Source organism: Adelges cooleyi, unplaced genomic scaffold (assembly GCF_023614345.1).
Source record: "Adelges cooleyi isolate 19-005CV unplaced genomic scaffold, UGA_ACOO_1.1 ACOO_flye_CR_arks_rails_tigmint_CR_PRNA_17, whole genome shotgun sequence".
Taxonomy (NCBI): Eukaryota; Metazoa; Arthropoda; class Insecta; order Hemiptera; family Adelgidae; genus Adelges; species Adelges cooleyi.
Window position 1 is genome coordinate 302,853 of NW_026095827.1, and position 22,638 is coordinate 325,490.

General features: G+C 28.1%; 2 protein-coding genes across 4 annotated transcripts in view; both read right to left on the reverse strand.

Moving 5' to 3' along the window:
• LOC126833087 (zinc finger protein 28-like) overlaps positions 1 to 1,398 on the reverse strand; it is a 141,404-nt gene extending 140,006 nt beyond the window's left edge. The window contains exon 1 of the mRNA XM_050564231.1: positions 653 to 1,398. The gene's annotated coding sequence lies outside the window, so the exon portion shown is untranslated. The remainder of the gene's footprint in view (positions 1 to 652) is intronic.
• Positions 1 to 22,638, reverse strand: part of LOC126833086 (zinc finger protein 721-like) — a 132,487-nt gene that overhangs the window by 95,893 nt on the left and 13,956 nt on the right. For all 3 annotated transcript variants that reach the window (XM_050564228.1, XM_050564229.1, XM_050564230.1), the window contains exon 5: positions 12,786 to 14,410. In XM_050564228.1, the coding sequence (XP_050420185.1) occupies positions 12,786 to 14,410 (1,625 nt within the window). The remainder of the gene's footprint in view (positions 1 to 12,785; positions 14,411 to 22,638) is intronic.

Genomic DNA, 22,638 nt, shown 5'->3' on the forward strand with positions numbered 1-22,638 from the left:
CAAGTTAATAGTTTCATTTAGGATAAAAAATAAATCGTAAAAATCGCCTTACCCATAAGTATTGTCGTCTTCATTCTTTACTAAATACTCCTCTGTTGTAGAAATTTCATTGTTTATGAACTGCACATCTAGCGGTTTAGGTTCAATGACTTCAGGCGTTTTTTCAAAAGAGTGTTCTTCTGTTCCATCATTTTTATGTTTAATTTTCAACATATTATACTGCTTCAAAATTCTATAATTGACATTTAACATTAGTTAAATTTCTGTGCCATATATGCATCGAGGTTTAATAGGACAACTTCACTACACAATTATAACTATTTTATTGAGTAACAAATTAGGTAGGAATAATGATATAATAAAGAAAATTTTAGTTAACAATATTTGAAAAATAAAAGCCAAAAAGTTTTGAGAGATATATTTTGTTTTTTTAAACTTTTAATCTTAGATTTCAATTTACTTAAATTAGACAAATAACACAAAACTACAAGTATGACTTGTAGGTAAGACGCTAACACGATAAAGATTAAAGCTGAACACCTATAGATGTTTATGATTCTATTTATTCACAAACAGTATGTTAAGTCAACAGGAGACAGAAAACACGGCAATAATGTAATTAAATTCAAAATACATAATAGTAGGTACTCACACAACGTAAAACTGTAAACGGGTGTTCAGGGCTGCTACTAAAAACTTAAAATAATTAACAAGCAAAACAAAACTCAATTGTAATGCAAATTGAAACGAAATAAAGAAACATGAGGCACTACGTTAGGTATTTATCACTGAATTCGACCAAGTTATTATGATTAAAAACTAGAAATTCTCATGAATCAGAGACGGGGCATCAATACCGAAAACAAGTTATACCTATGTCCTATTGCAAAAATCGAATCTAACTATTTATAATTCACAGAAATTCAGAGTGTACAAAAAGAAATATAAATTATTAACAAAAACAAAACTTGTAAATTGTGATTTTAATGCAAAATGAATGACAACATAGAAATGTTCTAGACAGATTTGTGATAGCGTGTGTTTGTGTGATAACGATTGATTGCCACAAATGGAGGTACTTCACAGCGTGGAGGTAAACTGCCGTGCGTTTTAGGCGGCAAAAAAATCAAAATCTCAACTCGTTTCAAAGCTTGTTGTAAACTTACCTTCATTGACATCCTATAACTTGTATTAATGCGTTTACCTAAGACTTTATCCGTTTCGCACACATCTTTCGCTAATTGTGTTAGAACACATAGGCCCCACACTAGTAAAATAATATTTAATATTATAATAACAAAAAAAATAGTTTATAAGAAAGCCAATGATTTGACATTCCATGCCAAATCACCCGATGTGGGTGCAAGTGGATTTTTGAAATGCCTCAAACTTACATATTATGCTATCCAGATAGTTCCATAAAATCAGTAAACTGAAGAAAAATATGTTTTAACATTTTTTTTGCCATATTTAACAATTTGATGTGAAAACACATTAAGTTCACGATCACGTTACTTAATGAATTTTTAATTTATGTTTTAAAAAGTTATAGGTTCTTAAATATATCACTTTTTAGTGAAATTCCATACTTTAAGGTTACATATAGATAAAAAAAAAAAAAATGTTAAAAATAAGTCACGAATCAAACAAGTATATTATGATGGATCAGGAAAAAATGTTAAATTTTGATTTTAAGTTAGAAACAACAATAAATGAAATTAATAAAACGTATAATTTGTTTTTTAATTTTTAAGTACTTAAAAACTTTTAACTTGTCCAAAAAATAAATGTAATCATAATTGTTGAAATAATAATACATTTTAATTATTATATAAGAAACCTTCCAAATTTTACACATGCAATTTTATAAAGTATGTTTTTGTAAGATTTTAGTTTAAATTTATTTAAAAATTCAAAATAAAATGCATTATTATTTCGACAATATTATGATAACAATTAAATGATTTCTAATAAAATATAATTCTTCACTGTATTTATATCCGTTATTATCCAATAAATCATTTTTTTGTTTTATTATATTTATTTTATCTGATAAATGAATGGTCGCATCGAATGGTACTACGAAAGTTAATAACATTATTATATTAAACATTTATCAATCAAACGGAAAGCCCAAAATGTTACAGACACAATTAATACGATCTTCGAAACAACTAGTTCTTATACATTTTAAATAACGCATCAGTTTGTTTAAAAATCAAAGATAACAATCAATTTAAATATTATAATGTATACATTTATAAAATATTAAAAGCTGTTGAATAGTTTTCCACTAGTTTTACTTCATACTTTTTACAAAATATTTTAATTCTATACTTATAAAATGTTTATTAATTTAACACATCATCCAATTTGTTTGGTTAAAAACCTAACATTTAAACTTCTTCCAAACAGCATATTTTAATTTAAATAAATTATCATCTTTTTTTTTTTTGTATGACAATCAGTATTTACTTATTATTTTTTTTAATAAACAATCCACCTCTGCTATATAATTCTACAAGATAGAAAATAATTTTAGTTCCAATAAAAGTATTTAAGATGTAATGACGAATTGAGATTTTATCCGATGGATACGATTCACTGGTATGCCAGATTTGCACAAATGTTATTTACTATCATAAGATGAAAAAAATAACTTTCTTTGCATCCTCCGGTTAACTTATAAATAAAACTGATTATAACAAATTAGAAGTGTTACACAGCTGCAGCTGTACAATATTATGTAGAAATTTTAACACTTAAGATTTAATAATTAAAAAATAACATGATAAGTGAATACCATATCATTTCAGAGTAACATTATTTATATCATCATATCATGGCAAAAATAATTTAATTGCTCTCTTTGTCAACCAGATGCTCTGTTTTTGTTCTGTGTCATATCTTTCACAATGAGGATCTCCTAAAGAATTACAAATACGAACAAATCATCAATAATGAAATGTGTATAATACTTTTAAAAACTAGTTTAATTCATTAATTATTAGTTATAAGTAAGTAGATCACTTAAGCATGTAAGAAAACTTAAAAAAATAAATCTATTAAACAGTAGTGTTCTGAACTTATTTTTAAATGTTTTATAGTTGTAAGCTGTAGAAAGTAAACTAAACATAATTATCTAAAAAAAAACTATAAAAAAAACTAATAAATACATACACATGTATTCTATTAGTAATGTTTGTACAATCTTAAGTTACTTAATTATAGAGTAACACTAAACTGCTAAATTATATAACAATTATATAATAATTATATATGGTCTGCAGAGAACAGCCCAAAATAATAAAAGAAGAAAGTTTTTATTTTCAAATAAAATTACATGACATACCTAAATCGATTATATTGTGTTAAATAATATTAATATTATTTATTAATGTATTCTGTTAGCAATGCTTGTACAATCTTAATTTACTCAATTTAACAGTACAATTAAACTGCCAAGTTATATAAAATGTTGAGTATACGCAAAACACGTATAAAACACATTGGTTTTACTAAATGTCTTTGTGCAAGTGTATAATTTAATGATCAGTTAAACAATAGTAGAAATTAAAAAATTATAAGAAAACTAATACAAAAACATTCAGTCTGAATTAAATCGTTCATATAAAAAAAAATGTAAAATAATTACAAATTTATTTTGAAAAACTATTCTAAAACAGCCAAATTGTCCATACGTGAGGTTCATGAGGTTATGAGCCATGTGCTTTTGCTTGATGCCTTTTAAGAGCATCTTGGAGGCTATATGATTTATCACAAGCTGAGCATTTGTGTCGTACCCCACCAATATGTATCCGTACATGTCTCTTGAGATCAGATTGTTGAATGAAGGTTTTTTTTACAAATATCGCATTTAAACGGTTTTTCGACGGTATGTGTGCGTTTATGAATTTTTAGGTGATGTTGTCTACGAAATGTTTTTTCATATATATCGCATTTAAAGGGTTTCTCTCCGGTATGTATACGTGCATGTCTCTTGAGATCAGACAGTTGAATGAATGTTTTTTCACAGACATTGCACTTAAATGGTTTCTCGCCGGTATGTATGCGTTCATGAGTTTCGAGGTGAGATATCTGACCAAATCTTTTTTCACAGATATTGCATTTAAAGGATTTCTCTCCGGTATTAGCGCGCCATTGTCTTCTCAGGTTTGATTTTGATAAAAAACTATTTTAACAAATACCACAATTAAATAAGCCATCTTTGTTTCGATTATGCCCTTTGACTCTGCTGTTACGTTGATTAACTTTATTTTTTTGAGGAGCTTTCGACCTGACGTATTTTGTATATATTTTTCTTAGAATGATTTTTTATAGTTTCAATAAAACTACAATCCATATTTTTTTTATTATTCCAGGTATCGGTCGCTTTACACGAAATATGAATACTTTTTCTTTTTATTAGCCTTTATTAATAACGTTAATAAATAATCAGAGATTATTGACTGGAGGTCACAGACATCGTATTTATGGGGTTTTCCTCCGGTACTAATAAAAAGATACATACCTGAGAAAAACCCCAAAAATGCAAGGTCTGTGAATACAATTTTTCTTCCTTTCTTTATTTTTTTAATTTTACTATGGAAAATGTATTTTTACTTAATTAGACATTTAAATGATGTAGACTATAAGTAATTTTTCTTTTTTTCCCTTTATGATTATGCTTCGACCTTTAGGCCATACATTTTTTTATCCTAATTAAAACTATTAACTTTATAATTATGTTTTCCTCCTCCTCTATAAACCTGTCGTTGCTATCGATGTAGCTTTCCATTACCTAACATTAAAATTATGTTAGGAACCACTTGTTCAAATAATTGTTTTTTTTTATTAGCCTTTTTAATAAAAAATATTTGACTCAACAATTAAGACAGTAATAATGAGTAAAATGTAAATGTATGGATACATTATTAGTAATAACATGATTTCAATGATAATTATAAAATGATAAAAAACAAACAAAAAGAAGAAAAACAACGAGTACATACAAAAAAACTAAATAAAATAATACTCAAAAGTAGATTTCGACATGTCAAAACCTGAGAAAAACAGCTCTTTAAAAGACTTTTCCCCCTTAATGTACAGTAATTTCATAATAGCATGTATCTTAAAATATAGTTTTTATAATAATAAATGACACTTTTTCACTTTTTTTCTATTTTAAAAAAGAATGAAAAAAAATTGTATTATATTTTCTAGCTATTTATATATATATATAACGCGGTAAGTGTCGTGCGAACGTACGATAACATAATGTGGCACTGCAGACATCATACCCACAAGTAGATGATTACAATATCATTTATTTTTTTTAAAATAGTATTTACCAAACAATTATTTTAAAAGAGTAATTCTACTGAAAATTTTAACTTATCGTTAACAAGTAAAATAACATGAAATATTTTTATAATATAAACTCTAATGTTTTATAATAGCCTAAAAACAATATGACTTCATATGTTTTCTTAAAGGATTGTTCTTCTTTTCATGTTTAATTTTTAACATATTATAACTCTTCAAAATTCTATATTTGACATTTAACATAAGTTGTACTTCTGTGCACCATTTTAATTATTTTTTTAGTGACAAATATAGTAGTAATAATAATATAATAAAGAAAATGTAGTCTACATTGCTTGAAAAATAATAACTAAGTTTTGAGTGATATATTGTGTTTTTTTTAATAATTTAAAACTACATATTAATTGACTTAAATCAGCTGAGTAACACAAAACTACAAGTATGACTTGTAGGTAAGAAGCTAAGACGATAATGATAAAGTTAGACGATAAACCGATTCCGTACCACTCGACTCAACTCTAATTAATAAAGAAGTTATAAACAAACACATATAGTTTATTACCATTCTGTGTATTCATAAGAAATACTCTTAGTCAATGGAAAACAGAAAACACAGCAATATTGTAAATAAATTAAAAATACAAAACAGTAGGTACTCACATACAAATTGTAGAATCGTACACAACAGAGAACTGTAAACACTGCTGTTCAGGCTACTACTAAAAACTTAATTAACAGGCAAGATAAAACACAATTGTAATGAAATAACGAAACACGACACAAACGTTAGGTATTTATCGCAGAATTCGACCAAGTTATAATGATGGAAATCTAGAGATGTTCACGAATCGGGCAACAATAAATATCAATTATATACAAACAAGATAATTAGTATTTATACATAATAGTTTGGAGGTTAGGTTCAGATGCGTTCCCTAACCACCAAAACGCTTTGTTATTTATTTAAATATCACTGCTCGTATATTTAACGTGTACAGCACAATATTATTAACAAATTAGGAACAAGATTACAAATAATTAACGAACAAGATTAAACACAAGTAAATAACAAAATGTCTGCGTGGAAGAAAGACGCCGAGCGCGTAGACGAAGTCGTGCGAGATAATCGAATGGCGGACTGAAAATGGCAGCCGGCTACTAGACGGGGTGTCATCCTAACGCTACACCCGGCGCAGTAGTTGGTGGGTGTACAGGGCAGTTCTTCCAAAAAATGATAAGAGATAAGAGTTCTTCCAAAAGATAAATTATTTTTCAAAACATTTTTGTTTGTGTTATTTTACAACTGAAAACATGTTTTAATAACCACTTACTTTTTTGATAATTTTTAATTAAATAATATTTAATATGTGATAAAAAAACAAAGCGTATTTAGTATATAGTATATATTTGTTTATAATTTTATTATTTAGAAATGCATTAGTTTTTAGATGTAGTTTTTGACACAATAAAGTAAAAGTAAACCAAATGTATTTTTTCTAAATCTGTTCTCATAGACACGTTTACTCTCGATAACGAGTGATTTGTATCTGTGTATTGTATTAAGTGATATTATATAATACGTTTAAACGAAGGATGTTTAACATATTGAATACTCTCTTTAAGTATACAATGATGTGTTCGATATAAATTGTATTATAAAGTCCAGATACCGTTATCTTTATTTATATGCATAGTATAATGTAGTAAATAATTATAGATTCAACATTTAAATAATAAATTAGCTTTAGTAAGTTTAACCCTTAACAATACCTGCTATTATCTAATAACTATAGATATATATAAATAATGTCTTGATAATAATTGAATAGTTTTATAACATATTCAATATTTTTGATATTTTCATTTTAGTCAGTTATCAATGAATCAAAGTATACAACTATTTTATTTTTAATAGTAACGCAGTTACATCTTATATGAATCATAATTCATGAAACACAATTTTGTAGCTCTACACAGTTTTGACCTCTAAACTTTAAGTTATCTAGATTAAAATAGTTTTGAATATTGAAAACCATATGTTCAGTTTTATTCAAATTCAACTATAAAAACTCGTAAAACCATGTAAATATGTTTTAATAACTAAATATTATATTACTTCATTATTTGGGATTTAATGATTTTCAAATATTTTTGATAGAGACAGTGATAACGATATTGGTTTATAATGGCTACAGTCTAGTAATTATAACTAGAGCCCTAGTAATTATAATTACCGACTGAAATAATAGATAATAACTACTGAACAATTATTTATTTCCTGTTTTGTGTAAAGGAATGAAGACACATTTGTTAAAACTATTGGGGCACTTACCTGAAAATAATGATAAATTAAATACCTACAACTTTTATACTTTTCATTGTTAACTACAATTTAGTTAAGTACAACTGTTTAACAGTATAAAGTTAGAATTATCTTCTACTAGTTTAATCTAGTATTTCTAACCAAAATTATGGGGGTATAAGATATTCCTAACACAATTATACCATTTTTAATTAATGTTAAATAAAAATGGGATTATCTAATCTGTTTTTAAATGTTCACTTAGTTAAAATAGAGTTAACCTGACCGCTTGATATTCATTCTTTTAATTTCTGATTTGACAATTTTATTACATACATATTAGTGGAATTGGAAATAGCCTCATTAGTTTTCACATTAAATATGTCCATAGCTACGTTTATATCATTTAAATTTTCACAACTTCACCAATCTTAAGTAAATATTAACATACTTAAATCAGTCTTATTATAACTTATTAAACTTATTGTGGGCAAAAAGAGCTTTAACAGCAGATCTCGATGAGAACGAGATAAAAGATAAATAAATATGATGAGATGCTGCAACTTGCAATTGTATCTATTTATTTTATAATATGTATTATTTCTATTTTTTTTATAATATAAGAAAAGTATACATTTCTTAATAAATGGAATGTAGGCAGAATTAATAACAGAAAAGTTATAATATCACTTCTATAAGAAACAAATCTAATTGATAATAATTGTATTTCTACAAAGGCAATCGAGGTAAAAGATAATTAGCCAAGTCTTTGCCAGGCTTGTACAAAAATATTTTATTACTTTTCACTAGTATCTTACAGCATCACTTTAGACATTTAATTCTACTTATGTTTGGAAATGTGCAATATCAAAAATTCTTATAAATCTATGGATCTATGAAAATATAATTTTAAAAGATCTAAATGAAATATGGATATACCTAAGTAGGTATTCTAATTTCTAATAGATTTTTATACTATCTGATTATCAGAGTATTAATTAAAATAATTTAAAAAAAGCTTTATGTCAATATTGTCCACTGTAAAACGGCAGGACTTAATCCAAAAATTATTTAACTACAACAGAAAGCAAGTTCCTAGAACAGAAAAATATATATTAAACACGAGGGTACCATACCTAATTTATAAAGGATGGAACAGTTTAATCGTTTGAAGAAGTTTTGCAGTTATTTAATTAAGATCTTTGTACCATACCAAGGGTAGATCAACATTTATGTGATGAGTATTTGATACGCTCGCATTAATGTGTATCAATTGTCATATTATGCGATTTCTGGTGTAATTATTCATAAATTATTAATTTAACTATTCACTAAGTAAATGGCCATATTAAATGAATAAGTACATAGATTAATAAAATATGGGCTATGCAATCTTCTAACAAACAAGGACATTTTCAAATCAAGAGATAATTGTAAATTTGCAAATTTATATTGACCAAAAATTGTATCATATTTTTAAATCATATGAATAACTATTTCAGAACAAAGTCATATTGTTTAGTTTGGTTTATATAATAAAAATATATACCCAGAGTAGCTTAATATAAACTAATTTCTGTAAAATATTAAGTGAATAATAATTATTTTAAAAACCTACTAATTGATTATAAATAACATTCAGTCTTGCAAGGTATTTTAATACCGATCAGTCTGATTTGATAATCTCACCAACATAAAAGCAAGTTTGTATTAAATTACATTATATATTTATTGAGTATGACGTTTATACGATTACGACCCAAGTTTGATCATTTTTATTAACACAACAGAATTGTTAAATCTAGTTTACAGTAATTTTATATTATGCCATATTCGTATTATCTACCTATTATCCCATGCAAAAGGGGCCGTACAACAATTTTTTTCTCTTCACGAGTCTTTATCTGGCAAAAGGTTCACTTAGGACTATAACCTTATAATGTATATATTGATTTATGTGGAAACTTGAAAATGAAATATGTGTTTGGTTCTAGTTATTCATGTAAGGTATTTAAACTACAAGTGTCATATGTTCCGTTATCTTGCTCTAATATATCCTTTAGGTACCAAATTTTGTTAATAATATATCTTCTAAAAGACAAGATTGAAGACAAAGCTTATAAGCTCCTACCTGTATTCTTTAACTACAGAATACATATGTAAGATGTGGTAAAACTAATTTATACTTGACAGCCAAATTCTAAAATCGTTAACTAATTTAGGTAAAAAGTAAAAATAATGTTTTATTTAAATAGTAATATAAACAATTTGAGGGAAATTTTAATAAAATTATTATTATTTTATACCAAATAATATTAAATTATAACATATACTTATATGATAGGTATATACTATAATATAATGTAATTTATTATGAATTTTACGTGTATAGTGTATACGATTTAAATTAGATAATTGATAAAGATCTAACTACAATTTGCAATAAAGATAAGAACCTAACTAAAGGCAATGTTTTTGATATTAAAATACGAAATTTCTCTTGGCGGGTTTTTGGTAAAATCGATGTTGGTACTATCTGTAGTATTACACATTTTATAGGTTATGTAACATTTTTTTCTTATCACGCGTTATCATTTTTTGGAAGAACTACCCCCAACTCCTTCTAGACAGACTTATGATAGTATGTGTGTGATAAGAAGTGATTTTCGCACGTGGAGGTACTTCGCATCGTGGAGGTAAACTGTCATACATAATCACTTTAAAATAAACGCTTGACCACAGATTTTTGATAAAATTGTAAATGTTATACTTCCGTTCTAGATGTACCTTTGGTCTATTTTTCTGACCTATATTAGATAAACTTTACTTGAAGATGTTAAATAAAGAAGAAATGTCTACTCCTTTTTGTGGAAAGGGATTAAGATATGTTTTTGTTTTGTCAATGTTTATCGGTAGTAGGTTCTAGTCATATTTTGACTTTGTTGGCCACACTATAGTTTTGTCAATTTTGACCATTCCTTCAGACCCAAATTGTACTTATACATTCGTATATCATTAATTCGAATTAAATCGTAAGATCGTAATCGTTTTAAGAAAAAAAACATTATGATTGGCCAAACAAGCAGAAAAGAACAACAGAATCATAGAATTAAATATTCATCCCATCGAAAATTTTAAGTAAATCAGTATTGATAATAGTTACAAAATAAAATAATGAAAGTAAAGAACATGTAAGTATGTAACTTAATTTCATTACAAAAAAATTAACGTAACATAGAGATTACTGTCTAGAAACATTTTATACGGGTAAAATTACTTTGCGTGGTAATTTTGTATTTAACTAATACATGTATAACAGCATCATTATTCTTTAATAAAAACCAACACTAATTATGTTTCTTTTAATATAAATTGAGTGGTCAAAGACATTGATAGGGTCTTCACATTATCATCAGTAATTTTTAGTACCTTCACTATATTTTAATTATAAACCTATATATTTTCAAATTAAATATAATTAATGTATATATAGGTTAATATAAATGTAGAGCTTGGAGCAACATACAGAGAAGTCTATTTTTTAAAATAGAGAAAAACATTTTTTAACTTGTTTTTTATTCATTTTATTTTTTACAAATTCCAAATTAATTTATCTATTATACTACCATTCATTTTTATCAACGTTTGTGGGGTTTTTACAAAATAGTGTACATTTTAACAAGGTAACGTTTTCAATTGCTGTTCTAATTTGCTTAGGTATTATTTTGTAACAATTTTTTTTATATTTATTTCAACATCAAAATAGTGTATTATTATTTTGACAATATTATGAATATAGTTATATGATACATAATAAAATATAATTTTAATAGATTTTTTTCGATGGATACGATTCACTGGTATGCCAGATTTGCACAAATGTTATTTAGTATATAAGGATGGAAAGTATAACTTTCTTTGTATCCTCCAGTTAACTTAAAACTGAACATAAAACATTAGAGGCGTTACACAGCTGGGACTGTACAATATAATGTTGAAATTTTAACACACAAGATTTAATAATTAAAAAATAACATTATATGGGTATATTTGCTTCTACCAAATAACATAAATACTAAATACATACACATGTATTCTGGTGGTAATGACTGTACAATCTTAGGTAAATTAATTAAGCAGTAAAATTAAACTACAAAATAATATAACATGTTGAGTTAAGTACACTGATTTATAATGTGTGAAACATATTGGTTTCACTAAATACCTTGTGATCAGTTGACTATCGTTTAGATAGTAATAATTTAAAAATTATAAGAAAACTAAAACAAAAATATTCAATCTGACTAAAATTGTTGATAAAAAAAAATTGTAAAATAATAACAAATAGCTTTTGAAAAACTAATTTAAAACTACTAAATTGTCCATACGTAAGGTTTATAAAGTTATGAGCCATGTGCTTTTGCTTGATGTCTTTTAAGAGTATCTTGGCAACCATATGATTTATTACAGGCTGAGCATTTATATCGTACCCCACCAATATGTATCCGTGCATGTCTCTTGAGATTAGATTGTCGACGAAATGTTTTTTCACAGACATCGCACTTAAAAGGTTTCTCGCCGGTATGTTTATTTGCATGAGTTTTGAGGTGAGATTGTTGAATGAATGTTTTTTCACAGACATCGCATTTATAAGGTTTTTCACCAGTATGTATCCTTTCATGTTTTTTAAGACTTTTTTGTAGACGGAATGTTTTTTCACAGACATCGCACTTAAATGGTTTCTCGCCGGTATGTATCCGTGTATGATTCTTGAGATCAGATTGTTGACTGAATGTTTTTTCACAGACATTGCATTTAAACGGTTTTTCGCCGGTATGAATACGTGCATGGTTCTTGAGATGAGTTTGTTGACTGAATGTTTTTTCACAGACAACGCATTTATAAGGTTTTTCACCAGTATGTATTCTTTCATGTTTTTTAATACTTTTTTGTAGACGGAATGTTTTTTCACAGACATCGCACTTAAAAGGTTTCTCGCCGGTATGTATCCGTGTATGATTCTTGAGATCAGATTGTTGAGTGAAAGTTTTTTTACAGATATCGCATTTAAACGGTTTCTCGCCGGTATGTATACGAGCATGTGACTTGAGAGCAGATTGTTGACTGAATGTTTTTTCACAGACAACGCACTTAAAAGGTTTTTCGCCGGTATGTATCCTTGTATGATTCTTGAGAGAAGATTGTTGACTGAATGTTTTTTCACAGACAACGCATTTATAAGGTTTTTCACCAGTATGTATCCTTTCATGTTTTTTAAGACTTTTTTGTAGACGGAATGTTTTTTCACAGACATCGCACTTAAATGGTTTCTCGCCGGTATGTATCCGTGTATGATTCTTGAGATCAGATTGTTGACTGAATGTTTTTTCACAGACATTGCATTTAAACGGTTTTTCGCCGGTATGAATACGTGCATGTTTTTTGAGTTTAGATTGTTGAGTGAAGGTTTTTTCACAGACATTGCATTTATAGGGTTTTTCGCCGGTATGAATACGTGCATGTCTCTTGAGATCAGATTGTTGAGTGAAGGTTTTTTTACAGACATTGCATTTAAAGGGGTTCTCGCCAGTATGTTTTTTTTCATGAGTTTTGAGGTTAGATTGTGTACTAAAACATTTTTCACAGACATTGCATTTGAAAGGTTTTTCTCCGGTGTGTATGCGTTCATGAGTTTTTAGTTGTTGTTGTCTACCAAACGTTTTTTCACAGACATCGCATTTAAACGGTTTCTCGCCGGTATGTGTGCGTTTATGAATTTTTAGGTGTTGTTGTCTACAAAACGTTTTTTCACAGACATCGCATTTAAACGGTTTCTCGCCGGTATGTATACGAGCATGTGACTTGAGAGCAGATTTTTGACTGAATGTTCTTTCACAGACATCGCACTTAAATGGTTTTTCGCCGGTATGTATCCGTGTATGATTCTTGAGATCAGATTGTTGACTGAATGTTTTGTCACAGACAACGCATTTATAAGGTTTTTCACCAGTATGTATCCTTTCATGTATTTTAAGACTTTGTTGTAGACGGAATGTTTTTTCACAGACATCGCACTTAAAAGGTTTTTCGCCGGTATGTATCCGTGTATGATTCTTGAGATCAGATTGTTGACTGAATGTTTTTTTACAGACATTGCATTTAAACGGTTTTTCGCCGGTATGAATACGTGCATGTTTTTTGAGATAAGATGGTTGAGAGAATGTTTTTTCACAGACAACGCATTTATAAGGTTTTTCACCAGTATGTGTCCTCTTATGTTCTTTAATACTTTTTTGTAGACGGAATGTTTTTTCACAGACATCGCACTTAAATGGTTTCTCGCCGGTATGTATGCGTTCATGAGTTTTGAGGTGAGATATCTGACTAAATCTTTTTTCACAAATATTGCATTTAAAGGGGTTCACTCCGGTATGAACGCGCCAATGTTGTCTAAGGTATGATTTTGATGAACAACTTTTCAAACAAATACCACAATTAAATAAGCCATCTTTGTTTTGAGTATACTCTTTGGTTCTGCTGTTACGATGATTGACTTTATTTTTTTGAGGCGCTTTCTTTTTCACGGAAGTACTGGTATGCGATTTCGCAATATGCCGGATTATATTATTTTTGGCTGTAAACCTCCTTTGACATACATTGCAGTCGAACCGACGTAGTTTGTATATATTTTTCTCAAAATTATTTTTTATAGTTCCAATAAAACTACAATCCATATTTTTTGTATTATTCCAGGTATCGGTCGCTTTACACGAAATATGAATACTGCAACACATATGAAACAAAATAGATTAATTTAAGATTAAAATTTCAAACATCGAAAACGGGTCAAAATCTATTTTTTTTGAAAAATAACTGAAAAACCTCTATATTTAGAGCAAAAATTAGTGATAAAAATTTCAAAAAATAAAGGTCTTATCATAGACCAAAAGAAGAAAAAAATTTTGAGGAGGTTAAGCCGATGACCACGTGGTTTGACTCAAAATGCCCTATATATATATAAACAATGCAAACATAAGCTAACATAATGTGGTACCGCAGACATTGACCGGTCATCATAACCAGAAATAAATAATTTTTTTTTTTTTTGTTATTTTGATTTAACATTATATTGATAAGAGTTAAACGTAGTTTTAAACCAATCTATAATTATATGAACAAGTGGTTCCTAATATAAGTTTAATGATATCGAAACGCTAACATTGATATCAACGACGAGTTTAAATAGGAGGACAACATAATTACAAGTAGCTTTATTTAGGATAAAAATAAATGGTATTAAAAATCGCCTTACTTATAACTGCTGTCGACTTCATTCTTTACCAAACACTCCTCTGTTGTAGAAATTTCTTTGCTTAAGAACTGCACATCAAACGGTTTAGATTCAATGTCTTTACACGATTTTTCCACCGAGTGTTCTGTTTTATCATTTTCAGGTTTAATTTTCAATATATTATACCGCTTCAAAACTCTATAATTGTGAAAAAATTTGTGTGTATTGTTAAATACATTATAATACTCATAAACTCAATAATTAACAAACCAAAATAATATTCTACTGTATATTCAGGCTTTTATATAAAAAAGGATTATTAAATTGGCCTGTTGTGTATGACTGCGTGGTTTGATTCAGAATGCCCTATATATAAATATATATAACAGTAAGTGTTGTGCGAATATACTGTTATGACCATAACCTTCAGTTAACCTCTACACACCATTACACAAAACAACCAACTACACTAAGCCTAATAATACTCATATTATAATAGCTCTCTGAGTCATACATTGGCATACCTATACGATAGATGACTAATGGTTATTACAGAGCGCACCTGCATGATTATCTGGCGTAGTGATTGAATTATATTACAAATATATATATATATCAATACTACTTTAGTCCGTTCCGCTTTGATAAGCTATTTGGGAAAAACATGTTATTGCCATTCTATAAGATTAGATTGCCAAAATAATACCAATTAAAATAATCATACGATGTGCGTCCGCTGTAGCATCCGCCCATCGGGTCAACACAATTTACACAATAACACATTACACAGATTAGCATAACCATATAAATAGGAGTGGGATCCAAGCCTATTCCAGACGAATTATTACACTCAAGTTGAATACACCTATGTAGCAGTTGTCTACGCACTTTTACTGTACAATAAATTTTATACTTATATTTTTGAAAAAGTCTTAAATTATTTTAAATCCATCTTCCTGAATTGGTTTCAAATTGAACAACACGATACTTTTTGATCTTATACATCACCAAGCATCACAATACACTAACATAATGTGGTACCGCAGACACTGACCGGTCATCATACCCACAAATATATCATTTTTTTTTTGGTATTTATATTGATAAGAGATAGATGAAGTTTAAATTAATTTATTATTTTATAAACAAGAGGTTCCTAATATAAGTTTTATGATAGCGAAACGCTAACATCGATACCAACGACGGGTTAAAAAAGGAGGTCAACATAATTACAAGTAGCTTTATATAGGATAAACATACCATGATGTAATTTATTTCATTTTAAAAAATCTTACCATTTCATTAAAAAATAAAACATAGAAGAAACGGCTTTTTAAACGACTCTCCCCCCTTAGTGTACAGTTTTTTTTTTATAATAGCGTGTATCTTAAACCCCAGAACTAATTATACTAATTTTTTTTTACAACTGTTAAAATGTAGATATGTATAGAAAATGTAGATATTGATAAAAAATAATGGTAATAAAAATCGCCTTACTCATAACTATTGTCGACTTCATTCTTTACCAAATACTCCTCTGTTGTAGAAATTTCATTGTTTATGAACTGCACATCTAGCGGTTTAGGTTCAATGACTTCAAACAATTTTTCAAAGGAGTGATCTTCTGATTCGTCATTTTCTTGCTTCAAAGCTCTATAATTAAAATTTAACATCTTATAATTCTTTACATGTGTGGGATTATTAGGAAGACTTAACTACGATTTTAACTATTGTTTTTTAAATATTAAAAACTATTTGAATTTACCTTAATTAGATAAATAACACAAGCCTACAAGTATGACTTGTAGGTAAAAAGCTAACACTATAAAGATCAAAGCTAAGCGATAGCCCATTTGACCAACTAAATCCTTACTCATTGTATATATATATATATATAACTGAAATTTTATTTACCAAACAATTATTTTAAAAGAGTATATAATTTACTAAAAATCTTAACTTATTGTTAACAAGTAAAATAATATCACATGTAAAGGGCTAGTGGATTAAGTTATTCAAGGAAAGTTTATATTTCTCTTTACTTTTTACAACGTCGTTATAACATCGATAACTACGACGGGTGTTTAGAACTGGACAACATAATTACAAGTTAATAGTTTCATTTAGGATAAAAAATAAATCGTAAAAATCGCCTTACCCATAAGTATTGTCGTCTTCATTCTTTACTAAATACTCCTCTGTTGTAGAAATTTCATTGTTTATGAACTGCACATCTAGCGGTTTAGGTTCAATGACTTCAAGTGTTTTATGAAAGGAGTGTTCAGTTTCATCATTTTCATGTTTAATTTTCAACATATTATACTGCTTCAAAATTCTATAATTGACATTTAACATAAGTTATATTTCTGTACCATATACGCATAGAGGATAAATAGGACAACTTCACTACACAATTATAACTATTTTATTAAGTAACAAATTAGGTAAGAATAATGATATAATAAAGAAAATTATAGTTAACAATATTTGAAAAATAAAAACCAAAAAAGTTTTGAGAGATATATTTTGTTTTTTTTAACTTTTAATCTTAGATTTTAATTTACCTAAATTAGACGAATAACACACAACTACAAGTCTGACTTGTAGGTAAGACGATGTTAACACGATAAAGATTAAAGCTGAACACCTATAGATGTTTATGATTCTATTTATTCACAAACATTATGTTAAGTCAACGGGAAACAGAAAACACGGCAATAATGTGAGTAAATTCAAAATACATAACGGTAGGTACTCACACAACGTAGAACTGTAAACCGGTGTTCAGGGCTGCTACTAAAAACTTAAAATGATTAACAAGCAAAACAAAACTCAATTGTAATGTAAATTGAATCGAAATAAAGAAACATGAGGCACTACGTTAGGTATTTATCACTGAATTCGACCAAGTTATTATGATTAAAAACTAGAAATTCTCAAGAATCAGAGACGAGGCATCAATACCGAAAACAAGTTATACCTATGTCCTATTTGCAAAAATCTAATCTAACTATTTATAATTCACAGAAATTCAGAGTGTACAAAAAGAAATATAAATTATTAACAAAAACAAAACTTGTAAATTGTGATTTTAATGCAAAATGAATGACAACATAGAAATTTTCTAGACAGATTTGTGATAGCGTGTGTTTGTGTGATAACGATTGATTGCCACAAATGGAGGTACTTCACAGCGTGGAGGTAAACTGTCGTGCGTTTTAGGCGGCAAAAAAATCAAAATCTCAACTCGTTTTAAAGCTTGTTGTAAACTTACCTTCATTGACATCCTATAACTTGTATTAATGCGTTTACCTAAGACTTTATCCGTTTTGGACACATCTTTCGCTAATTGTGTTAGAATACATAGGCCCCACGCTAGTAAAATAATATTTAATATTATAATAACAAAAAAAATAGTTGTTAAAGAAAGCCAGTACATTTGGGTATAGTGAAGACTGGGATGTCACAGGTCTACAGGAATTGTTTTAACCGAAAGTGATATAATCACTTTTAAATAAACGCTTGACCACAGAATTTTGAGAAAATTGTACCGATATGTTTTACTTCCATTTTTTATCTACCTTCAGTCTAATTTTCAGAACTAAATCACTAAAAATTTGCTTGAAAAACTGAAATAAAGAAAAAATGTCTCTCCTTTTCACTTAAAGATTTATGATATGTTTTTGTTTTGTCAATGCTTATCGGTAGTAGGTACTATGTTTAATCAATATTTCAGATTTGTGATTTGTGAAAAAATATTAATATGTTCTAGTTTTAAAATTGTTAAAGTTTCATGTATTCATATTTTTATTTTGCTAGCTTCACTATAGTTTTGCACAATTTTGAACATTTCTTCTGCCCTACATAACACATCATTTTGTCACATAATATGTTTGTTGCCTCTTTCCATCACAAATTTTTAGTTATAAGGATTTATTAATAAAAAATATTTTAACTGAACACTGGTACCATGATTTCAGAGTAATATCATTAAAAGGAATATTATTTTGACAAAAATCATTTGATAGCTCTCCTAACCTCTGTCAACTTGATGTCATGTTTTTTTCTGTTCTATATCTTACACAATGAAGTTCTCCCAAAGTATCATCAACAACAAAATCGTATAAAAAAATTAGTATTATAAATATATACCAAAGAATTGTAGAGCCATATCATTAAAAGTAACCATACTACAAAATTTGTATGTTTGCTGTCCTGCACTGTCTATTAATTTCCATTATCCTCCTTCTTTGTCATGTCTTTCACAATGAAATACTCCTCCATCATTCACAAACACGAATAAGTCGTTTTTCATGTTAACAACACCTGCATTTAAAAATATTTATGAATAAAATAATGTGTAATATACTTACCTAATATACCTACTTGAACAAATATATACCGACTTGAGCAATCTCCATAACTTAACAACTCGTTCAGGTACTTTATGACCATTGACAAGATAAATTAGTAATTACGTTTTCTATAGTCGTATTAAATATGTAGAGTATTCTACAGTCGCTAGAAAATTACCATTATCTCTACCAAACTACAAAAACAATAATACTACAATAATATTAAATACTACAATAATATTAAATTCACACGTACCATATAAACTCAGTAAATTGAATATTTTCCTTTTTTTTTGTTATACAAATTAAAATAAAATACAAGTAAAAACTTATTCAGTAGTTTTGCATGGTTTTTATGGTAAAACTGTGTTTACTTACAACAAATAATTAATAACTGAATATTGTACATATATATATAGAGTTTCACAAGACTCGAACCTCGAACAGTGGGCATTGGTTCAATAATTTCTGTACTTATTGGTGTTTGTTTGGTTTAATAATGTTTATCGGTAATACTATAATTAAAGAATATTCCATACAAATTTGGAAAAAACTAATGTTTTTAAAAAAGTTATACCTAGAGCATCGTAATTTTAAGTTGAATAAAAAAAACTTTTTAAAAACCATGCTTTTATAAAAAAAAAAAAATAGTGAAAAGTGAACTTAAAAGTAAAAAATAATTTCCCACCCCCTAGGGGGGGGGGGTACAAGTTTGTTTGTTTTTCGGGGTTTTTAGCCGTAATTTTAAAACTTTTGGGTTGAAAATTTGCTGTAGTTGGAACTCATATGTATCCATAACATATTAAACGGGTGAAAAATTCGGCACTACAGTTTTTTTTAATTTCCGGAAACTGTGTTTTCGCAGATTTCCTACATTTTAACAAAAACACCTACAATCTTTAAAAAAAATTGATCATATCATTAAAACAATTTTATGTATATCTATGCAGAATGATACTAATAAGTTTTGTGCTCAAGTACCACTTTTAACTTACGTTTACACAAATTCAATTTTTTTTTTAAACACAAGATTTAATAATAAAAAAATAACATTATATGGGTATATTTGTTTCTACCAACTAACATAAATACTAAATACATACACATGTATTCTGGTGGTTATAATTGTGCAATCTTAGGTAACTTAATTAAGCAGTAAAATTAAACTACAAAATAATATAACAAGTTAAGTACACTGTTTTATAATGTGTAAAACATTTGGTTTAACTAAATACCTTGTGATCAGTTAAACGATAGTAATAATTTAAAAATTATAAGAAAACTAATACAAAAATATTCAATCTGAATAAAATTGTTTATAAAAAAAAATTGTAAAATAATTACAAATAGCTTTTGAAAAACTATTTTAAAACTACTAAATTGTCCATACGTGAGGTTTATGAGGTTATGAGCCATGTGCTTTTGCTTCATGTCTTTTGAGAGTATCTTGGCGACCATATGATTTATCACAGGCTAAGCATTTATATCGTACCCCACCAATATGTATCCGTGCATGTCTCTTGAGATCAGATTGTTGACGAAATGTTTTTTTTACAGACATCGCATTTAAACGGGTTTACGCTGGTATATATGCGTTCATGAGCTTTAAGGTGAGTCATCTGACCAAATCTTTTTTCACAGATATTGCATTTAAAGGATTTCTCTCCGGTATTAGCGCGCCATTGTCTTCTCAGGTTTGATTTTGATAAACAACTATTTAAACATATACCACAATTAAGTAAGCCATCTTTGTTTCGATTATGCTATTTGACTCTGCTGTTACGTTGATTAACGTTCATTTGAACGGTTTCACGTCGGTATGTATCCGTGTATGATTCTTGAGATCAGATTGTTGAATGAAGGTTTTTTTACAGATATCGCATTTAAACGGTTTTTCGACGGTATGTGTGCGTTTATGAATTTTTATGTGATGTTGTGTACGAAATGGTTTTTCACAGAAATCGCATTTAAACGGTTTCTCGCCGGTATGAATACGTGCATGGTTCTTGAGAGTAGATTGTTGACTGAATGTTTTTTCACAGACAACGCATTTATAAGGTTTTTCACCAGTATGTATCCTTTCATGTGTTTTAAGACTTTGTTGTAGACTGAATGTTTTTTCACAGACATCGCACTTAAAAGGTCTCTCGCCGGTATGTATCCGTGTATGATTCTTGAGATCAGATTGTTGAACGAAGGTTTTTTTACAGATATCGCATTTAAACGGTTTTTCGACGGTATGTGTGCGTTTATGAATTTTTAGGTGATGTTGTGTACGAAATGGTTTTTCACAGAAATCGCATTTAAACGGTTTCTCGCCGGTATGTATACGTGCATGTGTCTTGAGAGCAGATTGATGACTGAATGTTTTTTCACAGACATTGCATTTAAAGGGCTTCTCGCCGGTATGTATCTTTTTATGAATTTTGAGGTAAGATTGGTCGCAAAAAGCCTTTTGACAGACATCGCATTTAAAAGGGATCTCGCCGGTATGTATACGTGCATGTCTCTTGAGATTAGATTAATGAATGAATGCTTTTTTACAGACATTGCATTTAAAGGGCTTTTCCGTGTGAATGCACGAATGTCTTCTCAGGTTTGATTTTGATGAAAACGTTTTCAAACAAATACCACAATTAAAAAAGCCATCTTTGTTTCGAGTATACTCTTTGATTCTGCTTTTACGATGATTGACTTTATTTTTTTGAGGTGCTTTCTTTTCAATGGAAGTACTGGAATGCGATTTCGCAATATGCCGCATTATATTACTTTTGGTTGTAAACCTTCTTTGACATATATTGCAGTCGAACCGACGTATTTTGTGTATGTTTTTCTCAGATACGTTTTCTGTAGTTTTGTTCAAACTGCAATCCATGGTCTTTGTATTGTTTGAGGTATCGGTCGTTTTACACGGAAAATGAATACTGCAACACATATGAAACAAAATAGATTACTTTAAGACAAATATATTTTGATGTTATGCAGCATCTATTAATATTACTAATATTAAATTTACAATGCATCAATCATGCATCATTTTTAAGAATCAATTTTTATTTGATTGTGTCGCTTAAACTTATCCAACAAAATAAATATATTTTGGAATAGTATATTATTTAATTAGACGTTTACATTTCTTAGAATATTGATAATAATCGTCCGAATTCCATTAAATACATTTTCGGTAGTAAAAAATTGTATTTTTTAAAATTAAACAAACTCCAATTTTTTTATAACTGTAGAACACTTGTTCGTATTTTTTTATATATTTAGTTTGAAACGTTATTTTTAAACTTCATTTGTTCTAATATAAGACCTTAATTTTTTTTTTAATTTTTATCACTAATTTTTGCCCCAAAAATATA